The sequence below is a fragment of the Lycium ferocissimum genome, chromosome 8 (genome assembly GCF_029784015.1).
Source record: "Lycium ferocissimum isolate CSIRO_LF1 chromosome 8, AGI_CSIRO_Lferr_CH_V1, whole genome shotgun sequence".
Taxonomy (NCBI): domain Eukaryota; kingdom Viridiplantae; phylum Streptophyta; class Magnoliopsida; order Solanales; family Solanaceae; genus Lycium; species Lycium ferocissimum.
In genome coordinates, this window is record NC_081349.1 from 48,318,544 (window position 1) to 48,335,417 (window position 16,874).

At 36.4% G+C, this 16,874-nt stretch overlaps 1 protein-coding gene across 2 annotated transcripts; it reads left to right on the plus strand.

The window, feature by feature from the left end:
* The first annotated feature begins 5,203 nt into the window (after positions 1 to 5,203).
* LOC132068670 (chromatin remodeling protein EBS-like) lies at positions 5,204 to 11,341 on the plus strand. 2 transcript variants are annotated; one of them, XM_059462337.1, is made up of 5 exons: positions 5,204 to 5,552; positions 6,532 to 6,874; positions 6,995 to 7,063; positions 8,007 to 8,133; positions 9,055 to 9,487. In XM_059462337.1, the coding sequence occupies exons 1-5, from the start codon at positions 5,480 to 5,482 to the stop codon at positions 9,061 to 9,063; spliced, it is 621 nt and encodes a 206-aa protein (XP_059318320.1). In that variant the 5' UTR covers positions 5,204 to 5,479; the 3' UTR covers positions 9,064 to 9,487. The 2 variants fall into 2 exon arrangements, with proteins under 2 accessions (XP_059318320.1, XP_059318319.1); XM_059462336.1 differs by lacking the exon at positions 9,055 to 9,487 and adding an exon at positions 11,009 to 11,341 and having other exon boundaries at positions 5,209 to 5,552.
* The last annotated feature ends 5,533 nt before the right edge of the window (positions 11,342 to 16,874 follow it).

The window sequence follows — 16,874 nt, forward strand, 5'->3', positions numbered from 1 at the left end:
AGCACCCCATTTACAGTTCTTTCTTTCAGTTGCTTTACATACCAATGCAATTCAAATGTACTGACGTCCCCTTTTATTTCCCGGGGACCTGCATCAAATGCAGGTAACGATTTACAGGTTAACGATTTAAAGTGCTAGGATTATCGTACCAGCTATTTGGTGAGCCCCAGTTCCCTCGGGGCGTTATCACACTTTACAGTCTTTTCAATATTTCTAGTCAGTCAGGTATGCCGGGGGCCTTGTCCTGGTAAGAAATCAGACTTTATTATTCTTAGAGGCTTCATAGACTATAGTTGCAGTCAATTAAATGTTTAGCAGGCTTTTGTGTTAGCCTTGTCGGCCACTTATTCAGACTTTTGGGCTTATTCAGTATTTCTGCATTGATGATATTTCAGACAAACTCTTAGTAGATCAGCATGTGTTAGTATTATTTCCATTTAGTATGTTTTAATGTCACATGTTGATTCAGCCAGCCAGTTGGTTCGCTCGATTATATGCAGTCAGGCACCGAGTGTCGTGTTACGCCCAAGCCATGGTTCAGGGTGTGACATTTGGTTCACTTCGAGATAAGGTTTCAATTTGGAAATTCCGACATTCAATTATTTGGATAAATTGTTTACTTTGGGAAAACGTGCTCTGATTGTCAATTTGAAGATTCTGTTAAATTTGAAATATTAGTTATGCTTGTGGAAATTGACGGGGCTAATTTTAGAGGTCGTCCGGTTGGTTTTTGACAATTAAGTCGGTTAATGTTTAATATGCCTATTTATGGTGAAAAGATGGTCACGGGAAGAAATTAGACCTGCATCCGATATTGTTGTTTCTGTTAGCTTTGTTGTAATGTTTAGGACTTGTGGGGATGGGTGATTCCATTCAGGGTGATCGGATGAGAATCGAAGAAGAAAACTAAGTTTTGTAAATTTGAGGGCTTAAGTTTGAGAAGCTTGACCAAAAGTTGACTTTTGTGTAAACATGCTCGTAATTGAATTTTGATAGTTCCATTAGGTCCAGAATGTCATTTATGACTTAGTTGAGTCGTTGGTTCGGTTCCCGAGAGGTTCGGGTGTGATTTGGGTGGTTAGTTGAGAAACTAGCTTTTGGTATGATTTGGAGTTGAACACGGCCAATATCGGGTCAAGACGGTCCCGTTTGGATGTTTTGAGAGTTCGAGCAGGTTCGTATGATGATTTTGGACTTGTCCACAAATTTTGGTTAGATTCTGATGAGTTTCGGATGTGTTTGGGTTGTATAGTGTTTGTTTTTTGTTTTGACGCCGTTTTGAGCGAAAAGGATACCATGTTTTTTGTTTCGATGCCGTTTTGACAAAAAGGGTACCATAATGAGCAAACGAGCTTTGATTTGTGTTTCGATAGAACCGTTTGATCCGTATCGTAATTTCAGAACTGTAGAAATAAGATTCGTCGCGTTTCACCATCGTATGAGGGAGATATGGGCATTTTACTAAAATTTTCTTTGTCTTTGATTTTCTGGTGTGATTTTCTTTGAAAATTACAAAATTGTCCTTTGGGATCGTCCTTTAAATTTTTGCCTTCTTCCAAAATTGAAACCACCATGTCTCACTCATTTTAAGGCCAAATGAGGTGATTCAAAAGCCTAACTTAAGTGAAATTTCTTAAGGAATCTATTGGAGTTATCAAAAGTGAGCTTTGGGATCGTTCTAGCACTAGATATGGGTCGGACAACTGGGCGTTTTCGTTTTTATTATTTGCTTGGGGTTTCTCACAATATTAGAAGCTCGATTTTAGGAGACTTGAAGAGACTCTTTCAAGAATCATCATTTGGGTAACATTCCAAACATCTTTTAATGATTATTTAATCGAGTAGGATTTTTCATGCTAAGATTCTTGAATTAAGGGAAGTAAATTGGGGATTTGAAACCCTAGGCTTGAACTTGGTTTTTCTTCAATTAAACATGAATTAGTGGATGGATTTCACTCATTTTTGGTATATAGGCTCCATAAGTAATGGGTAAACTGATTTTGAACTAAATTTTCTATCTTGCCCTTCGAGGCTCGGGTTCCTATTTTTGGATACTTTTTGGGTTCGGACTTAAAGTATGTCAATATGGGTACCATTTTATTCGTATGACTTCCTCGATTAATGATTTGACCTTATTGAACCCGATTTTCTTATCAAATGATCATTTTGCCCCTTGAGGTTGGGAATGAGTTTTTGAACTAACTTTTTGATCCAAAATTCTTCTAAGACTATTATGGGTATCTTTCGAATTCCCTCATTTTCCCCATTCCATAAGTTAGGGTTTGGGACTTGATTAGGAATAGGGTTATTTGGGTATTTTCATTATCACGAGGCACAAAGGAAGGGCAAGACCAAGGTTTGACTGTTGGAGATTTGTTGTTCGGCTTTCCAAGTAGGTTACAACTTATCTTATGGTGAGACTTCAATTAGCGAAGCGTATATTTATATGATATTATCAGAGAATGCATGTAAACCTCGAGTATGAAGTTTGGGTTGGATATTGCCTTAGGTTGGGCCTTGTTGTATGATTTGGGGGCTAGCCACCCCGTTGCGTTGTTGACCTATTTGTTCTATGTGCTTGTTGGCTCGTCGCCACGATGAGATATTGGGTATTGATGGTTAGTTATATATCATGATTATGGTATTGTGGCACCTTACTTGTTGATATTAAGATGAGAGTTGTGAATCTGCTATGGCTTATGGTGTAGCCTTATTGATGATATTACTTGTATGCCCATATTGTGGCGCCTTATTATTGTTACTATTGAGATGAGAGCGGTGACTCTATTGTGGCTTATTTTGTTGCCTTATTGATGATATAACTTGTGTGCCCATGCGTGGCACGATTTGGGATTGATTGATCCATTGATATTACACTTGCATTGCATTCATACTTCATACATTATTGTATTGGATACTGAGTCATCTCTGGGCTATGTGCGAGTGACCGATATTCTTCTGAGACATATTTGATATTGAGACATCTCTGGGCTGTGTGCGGAGTGACTGATATGAGGCGTGTTGGTTAGATATGAGTCATCTCTGGGCTATGTGCGAAGTGACTAGTACATGGACTTCGCAGGTCCCCCATGGATTGTGCTGCCGAGACTTGATGTTCCATCGTTGGAGTACATGTCTACGAGCATATGCATTGCATACATATCATATACATCTTGCGTTGCATCTTATCCTCTCTCTTTGTTGATTATGATATGTATTGTGATTGATGGATTCGGAGTTGGTATATTGAGACTTGGCACAATTAGGCTTAGATGTGTGATATGTATTGACATTGATGGATTCAAAGTCGATATATTGAGACTTGACACAATTGGGCTTAGATGCGTGATATGTATTGTGATTGATGGATTCGAAATTGATATACTGAGACTTGGCACAATTAGGTTTAAAGGCTATAACATTGGCTGTGATTCGTATTGTGGATACTTGTTTAGTGGTGACTTGTACCTTACTGTTTACGTGTTTATCTTACTTTATTGTCTTCATATACGTTAGCTAGTCTTAGTCGGACTGTAATCTCTGAAGTCTTGTTGTTTGTCTTGACCTACCTTAGCTGCATTCTTTTATGGATGCAGAGTACTCGTCAGGTTTCGCTTCATCTCCTCATGGCTGATTTCTGAGTTTGCAGTCGAGTCTATTCAGGGTGAGAATGATGACGACCGCTGCCGAAGACTCCTCTTATTATTCATGTCTTATTTCTATTTCGAGACATCATTTGAGACTTATTGTGTTATTCAGATTTGCAGTGTTTAGTAGAGCTCTTATATGATCAGACCAGATACTGTGGTTGGATTCTCATTACTTCCACACTTATTTATATTATTATTGTAAGACTTACGTTATTTGATTTTCTTCCGCTTACTTATGTTTTATGAATGTTGAGATGAGGGTTCGCCTACAAAGGAGAGAAAGGTAGGTGCCCACACGACTTAGTGAAATTGGGTCGTAACACTCTTTGAAAGAGAAAAAATAAGAAGATTCAGAACCTAAAGATATTTATAAGTGTGAAGTGTCCATGCAAACGTGTTAATTAATTACAACTAATTAATCACAACTAGCTAATTAGCTACAATCCAACGCGTCATATGAGCGTCCACTTTTGTCAAACTAACTATTACTATGTTTACGTCCACTAATTTAAAGAACACTCATATAAGTCACTCAATTTTTACCTTCATTACCTTATGAATGTCTCGATGTTGTGCTTAACTCTGATTGATGTTTTATCAACAACCTCGAGTATAAACGCAAACATAAACATTTGTCAAACTAGTGTGTAAACTATATATATATATATATATAAGTTTGACTTGTGTTTATACTTATAAATAAATAATTTACTTTATATAGCTATAACTAATTATTTCTATTTTTACTTATTAGGAATATCTTTTAATTGTGGGTAACTATTTCGGTAACTTAATTAATCCTAATATGATTTGGCAATGGCATGTTTTTGTGGTTATCAAACAACCTCGAGCATAAATGCACAAATATCTATACTTTTCAAACTAGTGTATAAGTCCAAATTATATATCTCAATATATATATATATATATATATATATTTTAAACTTATGTTCACATTAAATTTCTACTACCTCCGTTCATTTTTACTTGTCATGTATTTTATTTTTATGACATGGAAAGCTGTACAACCCTTCGCTTCAGTGCGCGCGAGATAAGCTAGAGGCTCTGTGCGTAGGATAGGCTCGCAAATCACGCAGAGAGATAGCCGCCATGCAGTTCCGGCCGTGCGACGAGCTTGACTTTGACACATTCCTTAAATGTCATAAATAGTACGATAATTTTACTATTCCCTTAAAGAGTAATAAATAGAAAGATAATTTTACAATATCGCCCCTAATGATTACTAATTACTTTGTTGAAATCAATCAAACATACTTTAAAATTTATGCGGCCAGTAAAAATTTCTTAAAGTTTCCAACTCAACAATTAATAATAAAAGTAAAATAGGTCTAAAATGATAAATTATCTCTTGATTTTTCAAACTGGACAAGTAGAAATTGCCATTTTTTTAGCATATAACGACAAATATGGACGAGGGATACTAAATACTTAAATATTTTACTTTATCTGCTAGCTAGTATAATGAATTGTTTATATTTTTACTTATTTGGAATATCATTTAATTGTGGGTAACTTTAGTAATTTGTTTTGGGGAATTGTGGGAACATAATTAATATGGTTTGACACAAAACATGTTTATATGGTTACCTCTTTCATCTTCCTCTCCTCCATTCCAACCCCAGTATTTTGCCACTAGGGTTTCTTGCTTCTCAACAATCTATAAAACAATCCCAACAAGTCCTGAACTTTTCCATTTCTACATAAATTTTTCAAACTTGGGTCACTCTATTTTCTTGAAAAAGAACAAAAAAAAAAAAAAGCAATTTTTTTTTAATCTTTTCCTTTGAGACAGTGAGTTTCAGGAATTGATGGCAAAGACAAAACCAGGGAAAAAAGACCTTGATTCTTACTCTATTAAGGGTACCAACAAAGTCGTAAGAAGTAATAAAAACCCCTTTTATTGCTTTTCTTTTTAATGAATTTGTATCTTTGGATTTTTTTTTGGTTATGTTTTCTAATGCTTTGTTTGTGTCCTTTGATTATTTGTTGTTTCTTTGTACTTCGATTATCGTATTAGTTTGTTCTAGTTACTGTTTCTTTCTTTTTCTAGAATGCTTTGTCATGCTTTTTTTGTAGTATTTTGTTGTGGTTCCTTTACTTTCGTTATTTATTTTTTTTCGAATTGCTTTGATATGCTTTTCCTTGAGCCGAGAGTCTATCGGCTACAACCTATCTTCTTTTCAAGGTAGGGGTAAGGTCTGTGTACACTGTACGCTCCCCAGACCCTACTTGTAGGATTACATTGTTTATGTTGTTGTTGTTGTAATGCTTTGTTGTGTGTAAGTGGAGGCAAATGCTAATCTTTTTTTTGGCCCCCCCCTTCTTTTTGTGCCCTAGAAGTTATTGAGATGGTATCTCCTTTTCAAAGTATTGGTTGATTGTATCCTCTGTTTAATTAAATGTGACAGTGTTACCGGATTGGGAGTTTAAGATGTCAAAAACTTATGTATTATATTAGTGACATAACAACAACATAGCCAGAGTAATCCTGTGTGCCTTTTAATTAACTTAGATCATATAAAGTGAACAGATAAATGAATCTGAATCCTTAAAATGGAAAGAATTTCAATTGAGGAGTATCTTTTGTAATGGATTCCTGTGTAGTTGATTCTGCTTTATTCTCCCTACTTATTCAATTGCACTTTTAGTTTGCACTATCTCCCTGATAATAATTGTGGACATTTGGTTGTCCGGACACAAAATTATCTACGTGCTCCTTAATGAATTTGATGAACTTTGGGGCGTTACTTTCTCTTTGCTGTATCAACTTATGTTTTTTTTTTTTTTTTTTTTGGGGGAAGCGGTTGATTGTTGGAGCTTACAAAACATTAAGATTTTTGATTTTGTTCCTTTTTCTCAGATGGTGATTGTGTGTTGATGAGACCAGCTGATTCTGATAAGCCTCCATATGTGGCAAGAGTAGAGAAAATTGAGGCTGACCACCGTAACAATGTGAAGGTCCGAGTTCGGTGGTACTACCGTCCAGAGGAGTCTATTGGTGGACGCAGACAATTCCATGGGGCTAAGGAGCTATTCTTGTCCGATCACTATGACTTGCAGAGTGCACACACAATCGAAGGGAAGTGCATAGTGCACTCTTTCAGGAACTACACCAAGCTGGAGAATGTGGGCCCTGAGGATTACTTTTGTAGGTTCGAGTACAAAGCTGCCACAGGAGGGTTTAATCCTGACCGTGTCGCTGTGTAAGTTCGTCATAGCTCCACTGTGAAATTTGAAAATTTCTTTTCTTGGTGTAATGTTTTAGAGTTTTGCTTGTAGTATTCACTAACATGCTGATATTTTGGAATGATTTAATTTTGAAGGTATTGTAAGTGTGAGATGCCCTATAACCCGGATGACCTCATGGTACAGTGTGAAGGATGCAAAGACTGGTATGCATATTACTGAATACCCTTTACATATTATCATGTCTGTTGAAGTTACTTTAACTACATGTAATAAAGAGTAAAGCATGAAAACGCAACAAAGAGATTGTCATATCCCTCTACCTCTCTCTGTTATCTCCAGATGCACAGTTTTTATTTCTGACATATGTTTTTGGAGTTATCACGTCACTGTTATCCACTATCCATATTGTGTTATTATAACAACTAGGGAAAAGCTGCTGTACAATTACTTCTTTTCCATGTTTTACATCCCATTATTTAAGTATTTTAATTTTTTTACACAAATTGAAAGCTGTTGTCATAATTGTGCTAAATTCTTCAAATTTCCGCCTGAAGTTTAAAAAAATTACTCTGACCAGAACTGGAAACTCTTTATGCGTAAAGTTCAGATTTGAAAGCAAGATGTAACTTTATAAGAGAGAATTAGTCTAACAGATAATATTGTGTCAATCATTTGAGATTGATTGGTCTATTAAGTTGAACTGGATCTATAGAGGGCTAAGTTCCTTTAAGGGCATTAATGAGAGAGTAATGGTGAATATGATCAGTCATCTGAGTGAGTCAGGTATAAGGTTGAACAAGAATAGAAAAATGGTTGAGACAAGAAAGGACAATCTAAATAAGAATCTAAAAAGAAAAAGTTTCTTGTTAAGTGGGAAAAGATGTAATTAAAAGGATGAGTGTACATTTTTCGTATTTGGCTGACCTCGTAGGAACTTGAGAGGGAAGAAAAAGGCACATTAGTGTGGAGTGGAGGTGTGAAAACTCATGTCTGTAATTGCCTCTACTGGTGTTGAGTGGAATTCTGTGTTGGTCATTAAGTACTATACTGCGTTATGATTGGTTGGTAACTGTGTTATTTGGAACTTAATAAACGTTATCCATGTTTGTAAGATGGTCTTTTATTTTTGGTGCAATTTTACTGCAGGTTCCATCCTTCTTGTATGGGTATGACCATTGAAGAAGCAAAGAAATTAGACCCTTTCTTGTGTTCTGACTGTTCATCTGAAGAAGAGGTCAAACGGCCTTTGAACTCGTTTCATGTTGAGCCAAAGGTAAGAATCTGTTGCATACACTTGATAACCTGAGATGTTTCAGTATTATTGTTATTGGCAGGCATTGTATCTCAAGTCAGTTAATGTCTTTATTTAGCACAAATCAGATTTAGTTGATGTCCCATTTATGTTTGTGATAGAGATGGGATGGTAAAGGTTGCTTTCCTACACTATGTTCTTATGTGAAGCTGGTTGTTAGAATCTTTTATTTACCTCGAAGAAGAGGGATGGGCTCTGTAAGAAGGGGAGAATTGCATGTTTAGTCACGTGGTATCTGATAGTATGTCAGTTTCCTGCACCGTAAAGCAAGGATAAGGCTAGGACTGGGCAAAGCGTCTGTTTAGGTCATGATAATACCTAGTGCGTCAGACTAATGGTAAAATGACCAATCTAATTTGTTAGATCTGTACTAATTGGATCGCTTGTATTTTGATGATATGTCCCATCACTTCCTGGTTGAAAGAAATCCCCTAGTTGTATGAATAAGGAGGAAAATTGAATAGAAGGAACAGCGGTGTTCATGGTTCGGTTTGGTTCAGTTTTTATCTAAACCATTACCAAATTCAACTATGTCGGTTTTGCTAAATATGCAAAACCGAGACCAAATCTCATTTGCCCATTTGTTTTTCTTTGTTCTTCTCTAATGGGTTTATAAACACTGTTTGTGCAAGTTTTGCCGAATCCCAGTTTGGTTTCACCCACTAGACTTCTGACCTCACCTAGGTTTGTTACGAAGAAATTTTATTCATTATTTTTTCCAAAAGCAAAGAAAGACACTATGAATTAAAAAAGGAAAAGAAATCCCCAAAACACCTTCCAATCTTTACTCCATTTTTAGAGGGATTAATTACAGCAACTTTGAAGATGGGCCTTTTTATTGTTAAACTCTGACAATTTCTTTTAACCCTTTCTCAATGGCAGTTGTTTTGAATTCAAGTTTTTGTTGAATGATGGAGGGAACACTGGGATCCTCCTGCAGAAAGAAGGGGGGAGAGGGAAAGGTGGACCAGTTGTAGAGAAAACTAGAATTGGTTTTGTTATTGAGAGGGAAAGACAATATTACCTATTTGTTTATGTGTTTGCAATGTACTCTGAAGGGTATTTTGGAAAATCAAAAAGTGGGTACAACTACTACCTTCATGTCGGCTTGGTTCAGTTTTTTCTTAGATGCCAAATCAAACCAAATGTTGTCGGTGTTTTCAATTTGAAAACCAAACCAAACCAAGTCAAAGATATCTCAGTTCGATTTGGTTTTTGGTTTGCTTCGGTCTTTCAGTTTTTAGCTAACTCCCCTTGCAAAGAAGATGTCGGACTGAACGAATCAGACTAACATCTTCTCCTATGTTTGGTTTGGGAAGAAAAGGAAAGGAATGAAGTGTTGTCCAACAAATTTAGTGGATTCACGCTCTAAACATCAGATGTAAAACTAGCTGAAAATATAACCAAACATTCAAAAATGAGTAATTTGAGGATTCATTCTCACCAAAAACTTGAGTAATTTGATGGTGAGAATACCATAAAGCTTTCAAGAGTCTCCCTTGAAGTCTTTTACCTATGATTCACATTTAGGTTAAAGTGTTTTAACAAACATTGACAATACTTCCTTAGTCCCATTTAAGCATCATAATTCGACTCAAATTGGGTACTAAGGCATGAGATGAAGTCTCATTTTATGTAAACAGACTGTAAAATGAAGATAACATTAACTTTTTGATGAATCTGAACTTCAATAAGAACACTGAACATTGTGTTGCCTTATTGCATAATTTTGGGAGGAGTTTCTTGTTAGGAAAGTGGGCATAGTTCGTAACAATCCCAGAAAAGTTAACTTGGGACAAGTAGTAAGCAATTGTTTAATTAGAAGCAGTCCATGATAAGGTGCAGGTATCCCTAGTTTTGTATGGTGTTCTGTGTCATTGGGTTTTTATACCAGCTGAATCATTTCTGTATCTGATTCTTGTCCTAGAATCTCCAGAAACAGCCTCTGTACCTCCCAAGGTAGGGGTAATGTCTGCATACACTTTGCCCTCCCCAGACCCCACTTTGTGGGATTTCACTGGGTATGTTGTTGTATTCTTGTGTTAGAATCTCTAGTTGCTTATGTCATGCGTGATGTGACATTGAATATTTTTTAATGAATTAAGTGAAAAGGAAAGAATTGCAGGAAATGGCTCTTAGTGTTGTAGGCTATGTTGCTCGGACTTGGTGTCGAGTGTCGGATACGGGTACGGATCTAGAGGTCAGATTCGGCATAATCTAAATTTTAAGATTCAGGGGTACGGATCCAGGTGCGGATACGGGTGCGGGGGTTCGGCTAAAATAATTCAAAATTATAAGAAAAATAACTAAATCTATGCCTAGAAATAAAAAACAAAAATAATTTTTTTATAGTTATGTTTCATTTATAATTAAATATTAATTTTTAATTAACTTGAAACTCTTCTAGATACAATAAGTGTCCACTCTTCAAGAGCTCTCCGTTTCTTTCACTTTGGCCTCAAATTTTTTCTCAGATTGGTCCATGGATTTGGTCAAAGTATCCAATGTCGTTTGACCAGATCCGACACGAATCTGGTGGCGGTATCGGTGTCGTGTCGTGTCGGACACGGGTGCGGCAGCAAAAGTGAAGGGTCCGAGCAACATAGGTTGTAGGTAGTGGATGAATGGCTGTTGATGGGAAGAAAAAGAAGGGGGTATTGGGGAATTTTGCTTGATATGATAAGACTCATATATGCATGTAAATATGTATATGTGCTTTAAGAGAACAGCATCATATAATACTATGCTTGAAATATAAGCTTTTGTTTATCTTCGACTCTAATTTATCTGTAGCTAGTAAACATTTTCGCTAAGCCGTCTCTCATCCAATTGCTAGGTGGAGTCAAAGCGCAGGAAGAGATAACAGCTTGACCTTCGTGCAGTGAGGAGGTACCAACATTTTCTTGCGTACTAGCTCCAGTACTGTTGTGCTATCGAATTGTACAGCACTGAGAAGATAGTGTGCTTTCAAAAGCCAGATGCCCTTAATCTATTGTGATCACTTTTTCTATATATAAGAATTTGTGTGCAGCTGACTGGCTGATTGAGTTATGTTTTGTGTTGTCCAACTGACTACAATTTGTGTAAACTAAACGAGTAATAAGTGGACATCGCAGACTACTAATCTTAACTAATTGGAAATTAAATCTATTTCCCGTTTCTCTGTTTATTTTATAATGCGACAATCATTCTGCCCCTGGCACCCATTTTGGCTGATATTGGAAGGGTTGATGGACAATCGTACGTAGAAATTGGATCTTCCTTGTCTAGAGCTGCAATGTTTATGGAATATCTGGTATGGATAATATTATTAGCCCGTTTGGCAGTTGGCTGCAGTCATTTTGTCTTAAATAATCAAAAAATAATTGGACACCCATTTAACTTAGTTTATCTAAAGCAGCTTATGCATACACTTATAAGCCAAAAAAAAAAGTGATAATTGTTAAATCACTTCATTATTGTTAATGAATAGGTATTCTCAACGCAAATTACAATGGCTTGGTGTGTGTGTATCGTGTCCTGTTGGTGTACCAAACTCTTCAGGCTGGTTAAATGAGTAGTCAAATTCATTCATCAGAATTTCTGGTCAATTTTGTGCGCCAACATAGATTCTAAGACCCGTTCAGTTGTGTTTCCAATTACAATTTCTTCTCAAGGTCTCAGGCAATAAATGAAATGGAATTCATGATGCAGAACTGCTTGTACAGCTCAAATGTGGAGTTATGAGCTTTATGGTTTATGACCTTTTGTAATGTCATTATGACTTTTCAGAGCAAGCTCACATTTCCAAAGAATCTTCTATACAATCTGTATGAACGGAGAGCCATTGTGGACCTTTGTGGTATATATGCTTGTCAACTTTTCAATCCAAGTTCATTTTGAAAGGTTCCAATTTCTGTAAAGAAAAGGGAAGTGAGTTAAGAAACCAAGACGTCTGTCTAGTTAAAGTTGAAATGGTTCTAAAGATTTGACCAAGAATATTAGAGGGAGCGAAAGTCGAACAATTTCTACTATTTGATTGAAAGTCGGCCAATGACTAAAATACACATTATCTATTTTTAGTATTCTAAAATAAATAGATGATTTTTCTTTTTCATTTCAATTTAAGAGCAACTAGTGAGGATAACTATCCTAATGGGAGCAAGATTTTCTAAATACAAGCCGTGAATCAGAAACATATTCGTATGTTCTTATCATTGAAGCTATTGTAGTTGGAAGTAGATCTACGTTAGTGCCTTATCGAATGCTTACTACGCCAACATTAGGTGTCATTGGGTAGCAGAATTTCTTACCGCATACGGCTCAACAATCAATTCTTTTGGTGTCCCATTTTGTTCTATACCATATCTAACAAAATCTAATGAGATTTTCCATGGGAAGGGGGCGCAAGTCTCATTCTAGTTGGGATTCTTTATTTGGAGATCGAGAGCAGGGTCCGGAATAGCATAATGTCTTCGTCCGGAGCTTAGGATGTTAATCAATAACCAACATCTCATGTTGACCCCGTCTGCAATTGCTACTACACTGTTATATTTAGATAAAGTGACGCGTGTTGGTGGAATAATTGCATGCGTAAATGTGAGATCAGTTAAGCAATACTCTTGGTCCAATTCCTTGTGGTGGAAGGCAATGTTAGAGAAATGTTAAAAGTGTGCGATACTAGTTGAGGAAATAAGTTAATCGTCTTCTTGTACGGTCTTGGACATTATAAGTTAAAGTTTTTAGTTCTGTTAGACCAAAGGTTCATCTACTTTGTGGTATAAGGGCTAGACTCAATGCAGTTCTCGGTTTACTTAATGTTAGACACCACATTATATTTGTTCGTGCTCCAACTGTCCCGTTCTAAATAAACAAGTGGAGTTAAGTGTACAATATTGATTGAGGGATGAGCTATTGTCTCTTTATATGAACCTAGACAATCCTCATATGACGAGCTAGCTTCTATAGCTAGGTTAAGCCAATGCCCATTTTCGTTACAGTAAAAAAGAAGAAAAAAAGGGATGGCATTGTTTCTTGATGCTAATTATTTTACTCCTTTTGTCTCTTTTACATGATCCGAGGGGAGTTTCAAAATATTGAGTCACTTTGATGTAGACTGTTGCCATACTTGAGGCAAAACAAATGTACATTTGAGGCCAAACAGATACTACACTTGAGCTGCTAGACTTGATGAACAATGACTATCCTTTAAAGGAAACTATGGCTACATTTGATATGAGCTTATTGTTGCATTTTGAAGAACTGCTCACTTTTAAATGTTGGCGATGATGCTGTACCTGATGAGCACATGCTACACTTCTAGTGTTCAACTGATTTGAACATGATACTACACTAAGGCCAAGGACAGTGAAATTGAGGTCATGTCCCTACCTTTGACCCTCAGAAATGGTTGTCCATTCGGAAAAGAGGCGATGACGAAAACTTATAATGTTAACAAAGCAGAAATTGACGTATCTTGGTTGCGTACTAGCATGGTTGAAACTTGCCAGGATATTTCATTTAGACACTCGAACTAAACCCTGTTTCAATGGAACACCTCAACTCTTAATAACGTTTCACTTAGACACTTTTGGTTCAAATTTTGAATTTTTTTTGTTGCGTATTTTCATTTGTTATTAGGCAGTTAAGTTAATCACATAAGGTCAGAAGCGTATGTAGCATTCAAGGTAGGGGGTTCAATTGAACCTCTAACTTTCGACGCGGAGTATAAATTTATGAAAATTGCAATAAATAGTAGACATGAACCCATAACTTTTAAAATATAATGGGTTCAACTAAGAATCCTGAAAGGGTGAACCCTTAAAGGTTAAATCCTAGATCCGCCTCTGCATAAGGTATGCCATCTCCTTTAATTATGCGCATCAACCTCATGTAAAAATGTCTGGGGTTTTACGGCTTATTGAGGCGAATATATATAATTAAATGAGATGCCATATTTTATGTGGTTGACTTAACTAACTAATATACGAATGAAAACACATGCAAAATTTCTTCCAGAATTTGAACTGAAAGTATCTAATTGGAACACTTCATTGGAACGCCACCCCATGAGATCAGTGGCGGACCTACGTTTGCAAGTATGGGTGCTGAAGCACCCATTGAGTTTGGCCAAATTAGTTTATTTATGCATAAATAATTCTTTAAAAACTCTATAAAGTAGTATGAGCACCCATGTTTGATTTTTATGAGCACTATGAACTTACAGTAAAATTAATGGAGCACCCACGACTTATAAATTCTAGATCCGCCACTGCATGAGATGGAGTATGTTCTGGAAGTCTTAAGTTTTATTATACTTCAACCATTTATATTCTTTAAAATGACTATCTTTGTATATGTTAACTTGATTCGAAAAGTAATCCTCTTTTTTGTTGGACAATTAGCACGAATGCCCCTATCTTAGGGTGAATAGTTGTTTGAACAACGAGTTACATTTACGTACCATTAGTGTCAATATTGGCATGTTGAGAACAATGAAAGAAATAACTGATTAATCTTTCTACTGTAAGTATTATTTTTTCTTTCAAAAAAGAATAAAGAAAGAATCATGGTAACCATTCGAGCTGACGAAATTAGTAATATTATCCATGAACGTATTGAACAATATAATAGAGAAGTAAAGATTGTAAATATCGGTACCGTACTTCAAAGTATGCGATGGCGTTGCTCGTATTCACGGCCTTGATGAAGTAATGGCGGGTGAATTAGTAGAATTTGCAGAGGGTACAATAGGCATTGCTCTGAATTTGGCATCAAACAATGTTGGTGTTGTATTAATGGGCGATGGTTTCTTGTATCTTTAATTTTTGTCCTTTGGCACTTTAAGTAACAAAAAAGTGGCTGAAAATATCCTTGACATCGGAAAAACAAGAAAAGAAATTTGGTCTACCCTTATGTATGAATTAATTTAGCATGAAATTTTGCCTTGTCCGGCAAAGTTTTATGCTGGACAAAGCAAAGTTTGTATGAAACTTATGTCGCGCGAATTAGTTACTACACAACTTATGCCGGATAGCTTCATTTCTACAGAACTTATTCCGGACAAGGCAAAGTTTCTAGCGAATTTTTTGTCCAACTCTGCTGGGGATTGAACCCATAATCTCTAATTTCATAGACCAGCGAATAAGGATTGGCCCACAAATTTTCATTAAATGAGAAGCAGGGGCACAAATTAAAGAGTAGCGATTTGAGGGACAAAAATTAAAGACCAGTCCGTATGAAGGGCAATCCGCAGCAAAAATTGGTTTTTGTTCTGTTTGCCTCATATGACAACCAAATGAAGCTAGACTTTGTCTCAGCAACGAATTGGGCCACCCATCAGTCTATCATGTAAACGGGCAATTTGCACGATTGCCCTTATTCGGGGGTGGTCTTTAACTTTTTTTCCTCAAATTGCTGGTCATTAATTTTCGCCTTTTGCATAAAAATTTTGGGTTCCGGGTTCAAATTCCCGCTCAGTCAAAAATTAAAAAAAAAAATCCGCAAGACAGAATTTGGGATTCACAAGGCAGAATTTGCCTGCAAAATTCTACCTCAATGTAGAGTTTCAAACTTTACCTTAAGGCAGAGTTTGACTGCAAATGCAGAATTTGACTGCAAACTCTACTTAAGGCAGAGTTTTTCCCTCAGGCATAACGTAAACTCTACCTTAAGTCAGAGTTTTGCTTTCAGCCATAAGGCAAAACTCTACCTTAAGGAGATTTTTTTTTTTCACTCAGCTGAAATTTTGTGAAACTCTGCCTTAAGGCCTAATTTTCCTACGAAACTCTGCCTTGCAATTTTTTTTTTTTATTAAGACGAGGTTCGAACCCCGAACTTCAGGGTATTAGTCGAAGGAAAAAAATTAAAGACCAGTGCCTTTGAAGTACAATCCGTGCAAAAAGAAATGGATGTAAACTTGTCATTTTTTGCGCGGAATACCCTTCAAAGGCACTGGTCTTTAATTTTTGCCCCTCAAATTTTTGGTCTTACTCTTTGTCCTTCGCCTAAAAACCCATAGGTTCAGGGTTCAAACCCTCGCTCAGTTAAAAAAAAAAAAAATCGCAAGGCAGAATTTTAAATTCAAATTCTATCTTAAAGTAGAATTTGAACCTTTATAAGGCAGAGTTTGGGCAAAAGTTTGCCTTAAGGCAAACTTCTGCCTTAAGACCTAACTTTTGCCCGAATAGTCCTAATTTTTGGGCAAAAGTTAGGCCTTAAAGCAGAGGTTTGCTTTAAGGCCTAATTTTGGTAAAAGTTTGCCTGAAGGCCTAACTTTTGCTCAAATAGGCCTAATTTTGCTACAAATCTTTGTCTTCCGATTTTTTTTTTTTTTTACTGAGTTGGGGTTCGAACCTAGAACCTCGGGGTATTAGGCGAAGGTAAAAATTAAAGACCAACAATTTGAGGACAAAAATTAAAGACCAATGCCTTTGAAGGACAATGGGTCATTTGCACGATTTCCCTTCAAAGGCACTGGTCTTTAATTTTTATCCCTCAAATTGGTGGTCTCTAATTTTTGTCTTTCGCTAAAGATTCCTTGGTTTCAGGTTCGAACCTCCACTTAGTCAAAAAAAAAAAAAAATTTAAAAAAAAATGCAAGGTATAGTTTCAAACTCTACCTTAAGGCAATTTTTTTTTTTTACCTAGTTGGAATTTTACAAACCTCTGCCTTAATGCCTAACTTTTGCCCGAATAAGCCTAATTTTGGGCAGTTAGGCCTA

What these genes read in the sequence shown, in the direction of transcription:
- LOC132068670 (XM_059462336.1), top strand. Translation starts at nt 5,480, where the DNA reads ATGGCAAAGACAAAACCAGGGAAAAAAGACCTTGATTCTTACTCTATT. An exon ending in TACCAACAAAGTCGTAAGAA is followed by an intron (nt 5,553 to 6,531) that starts GTAATAAAAACC and finishes CCTTTTTCTCAG; the next exon opens with ATGGTGATTGTGTGTTGATG. An exon ending in AATCCTGACCGTGTCGCTGT is followed by an intron (nt 6,875 to 6,994) that starts GTAAGTTCGTCA and finishes TTAATTTTGAAG; the next exon opens with GTATTGTAAGTGTGAGATGC.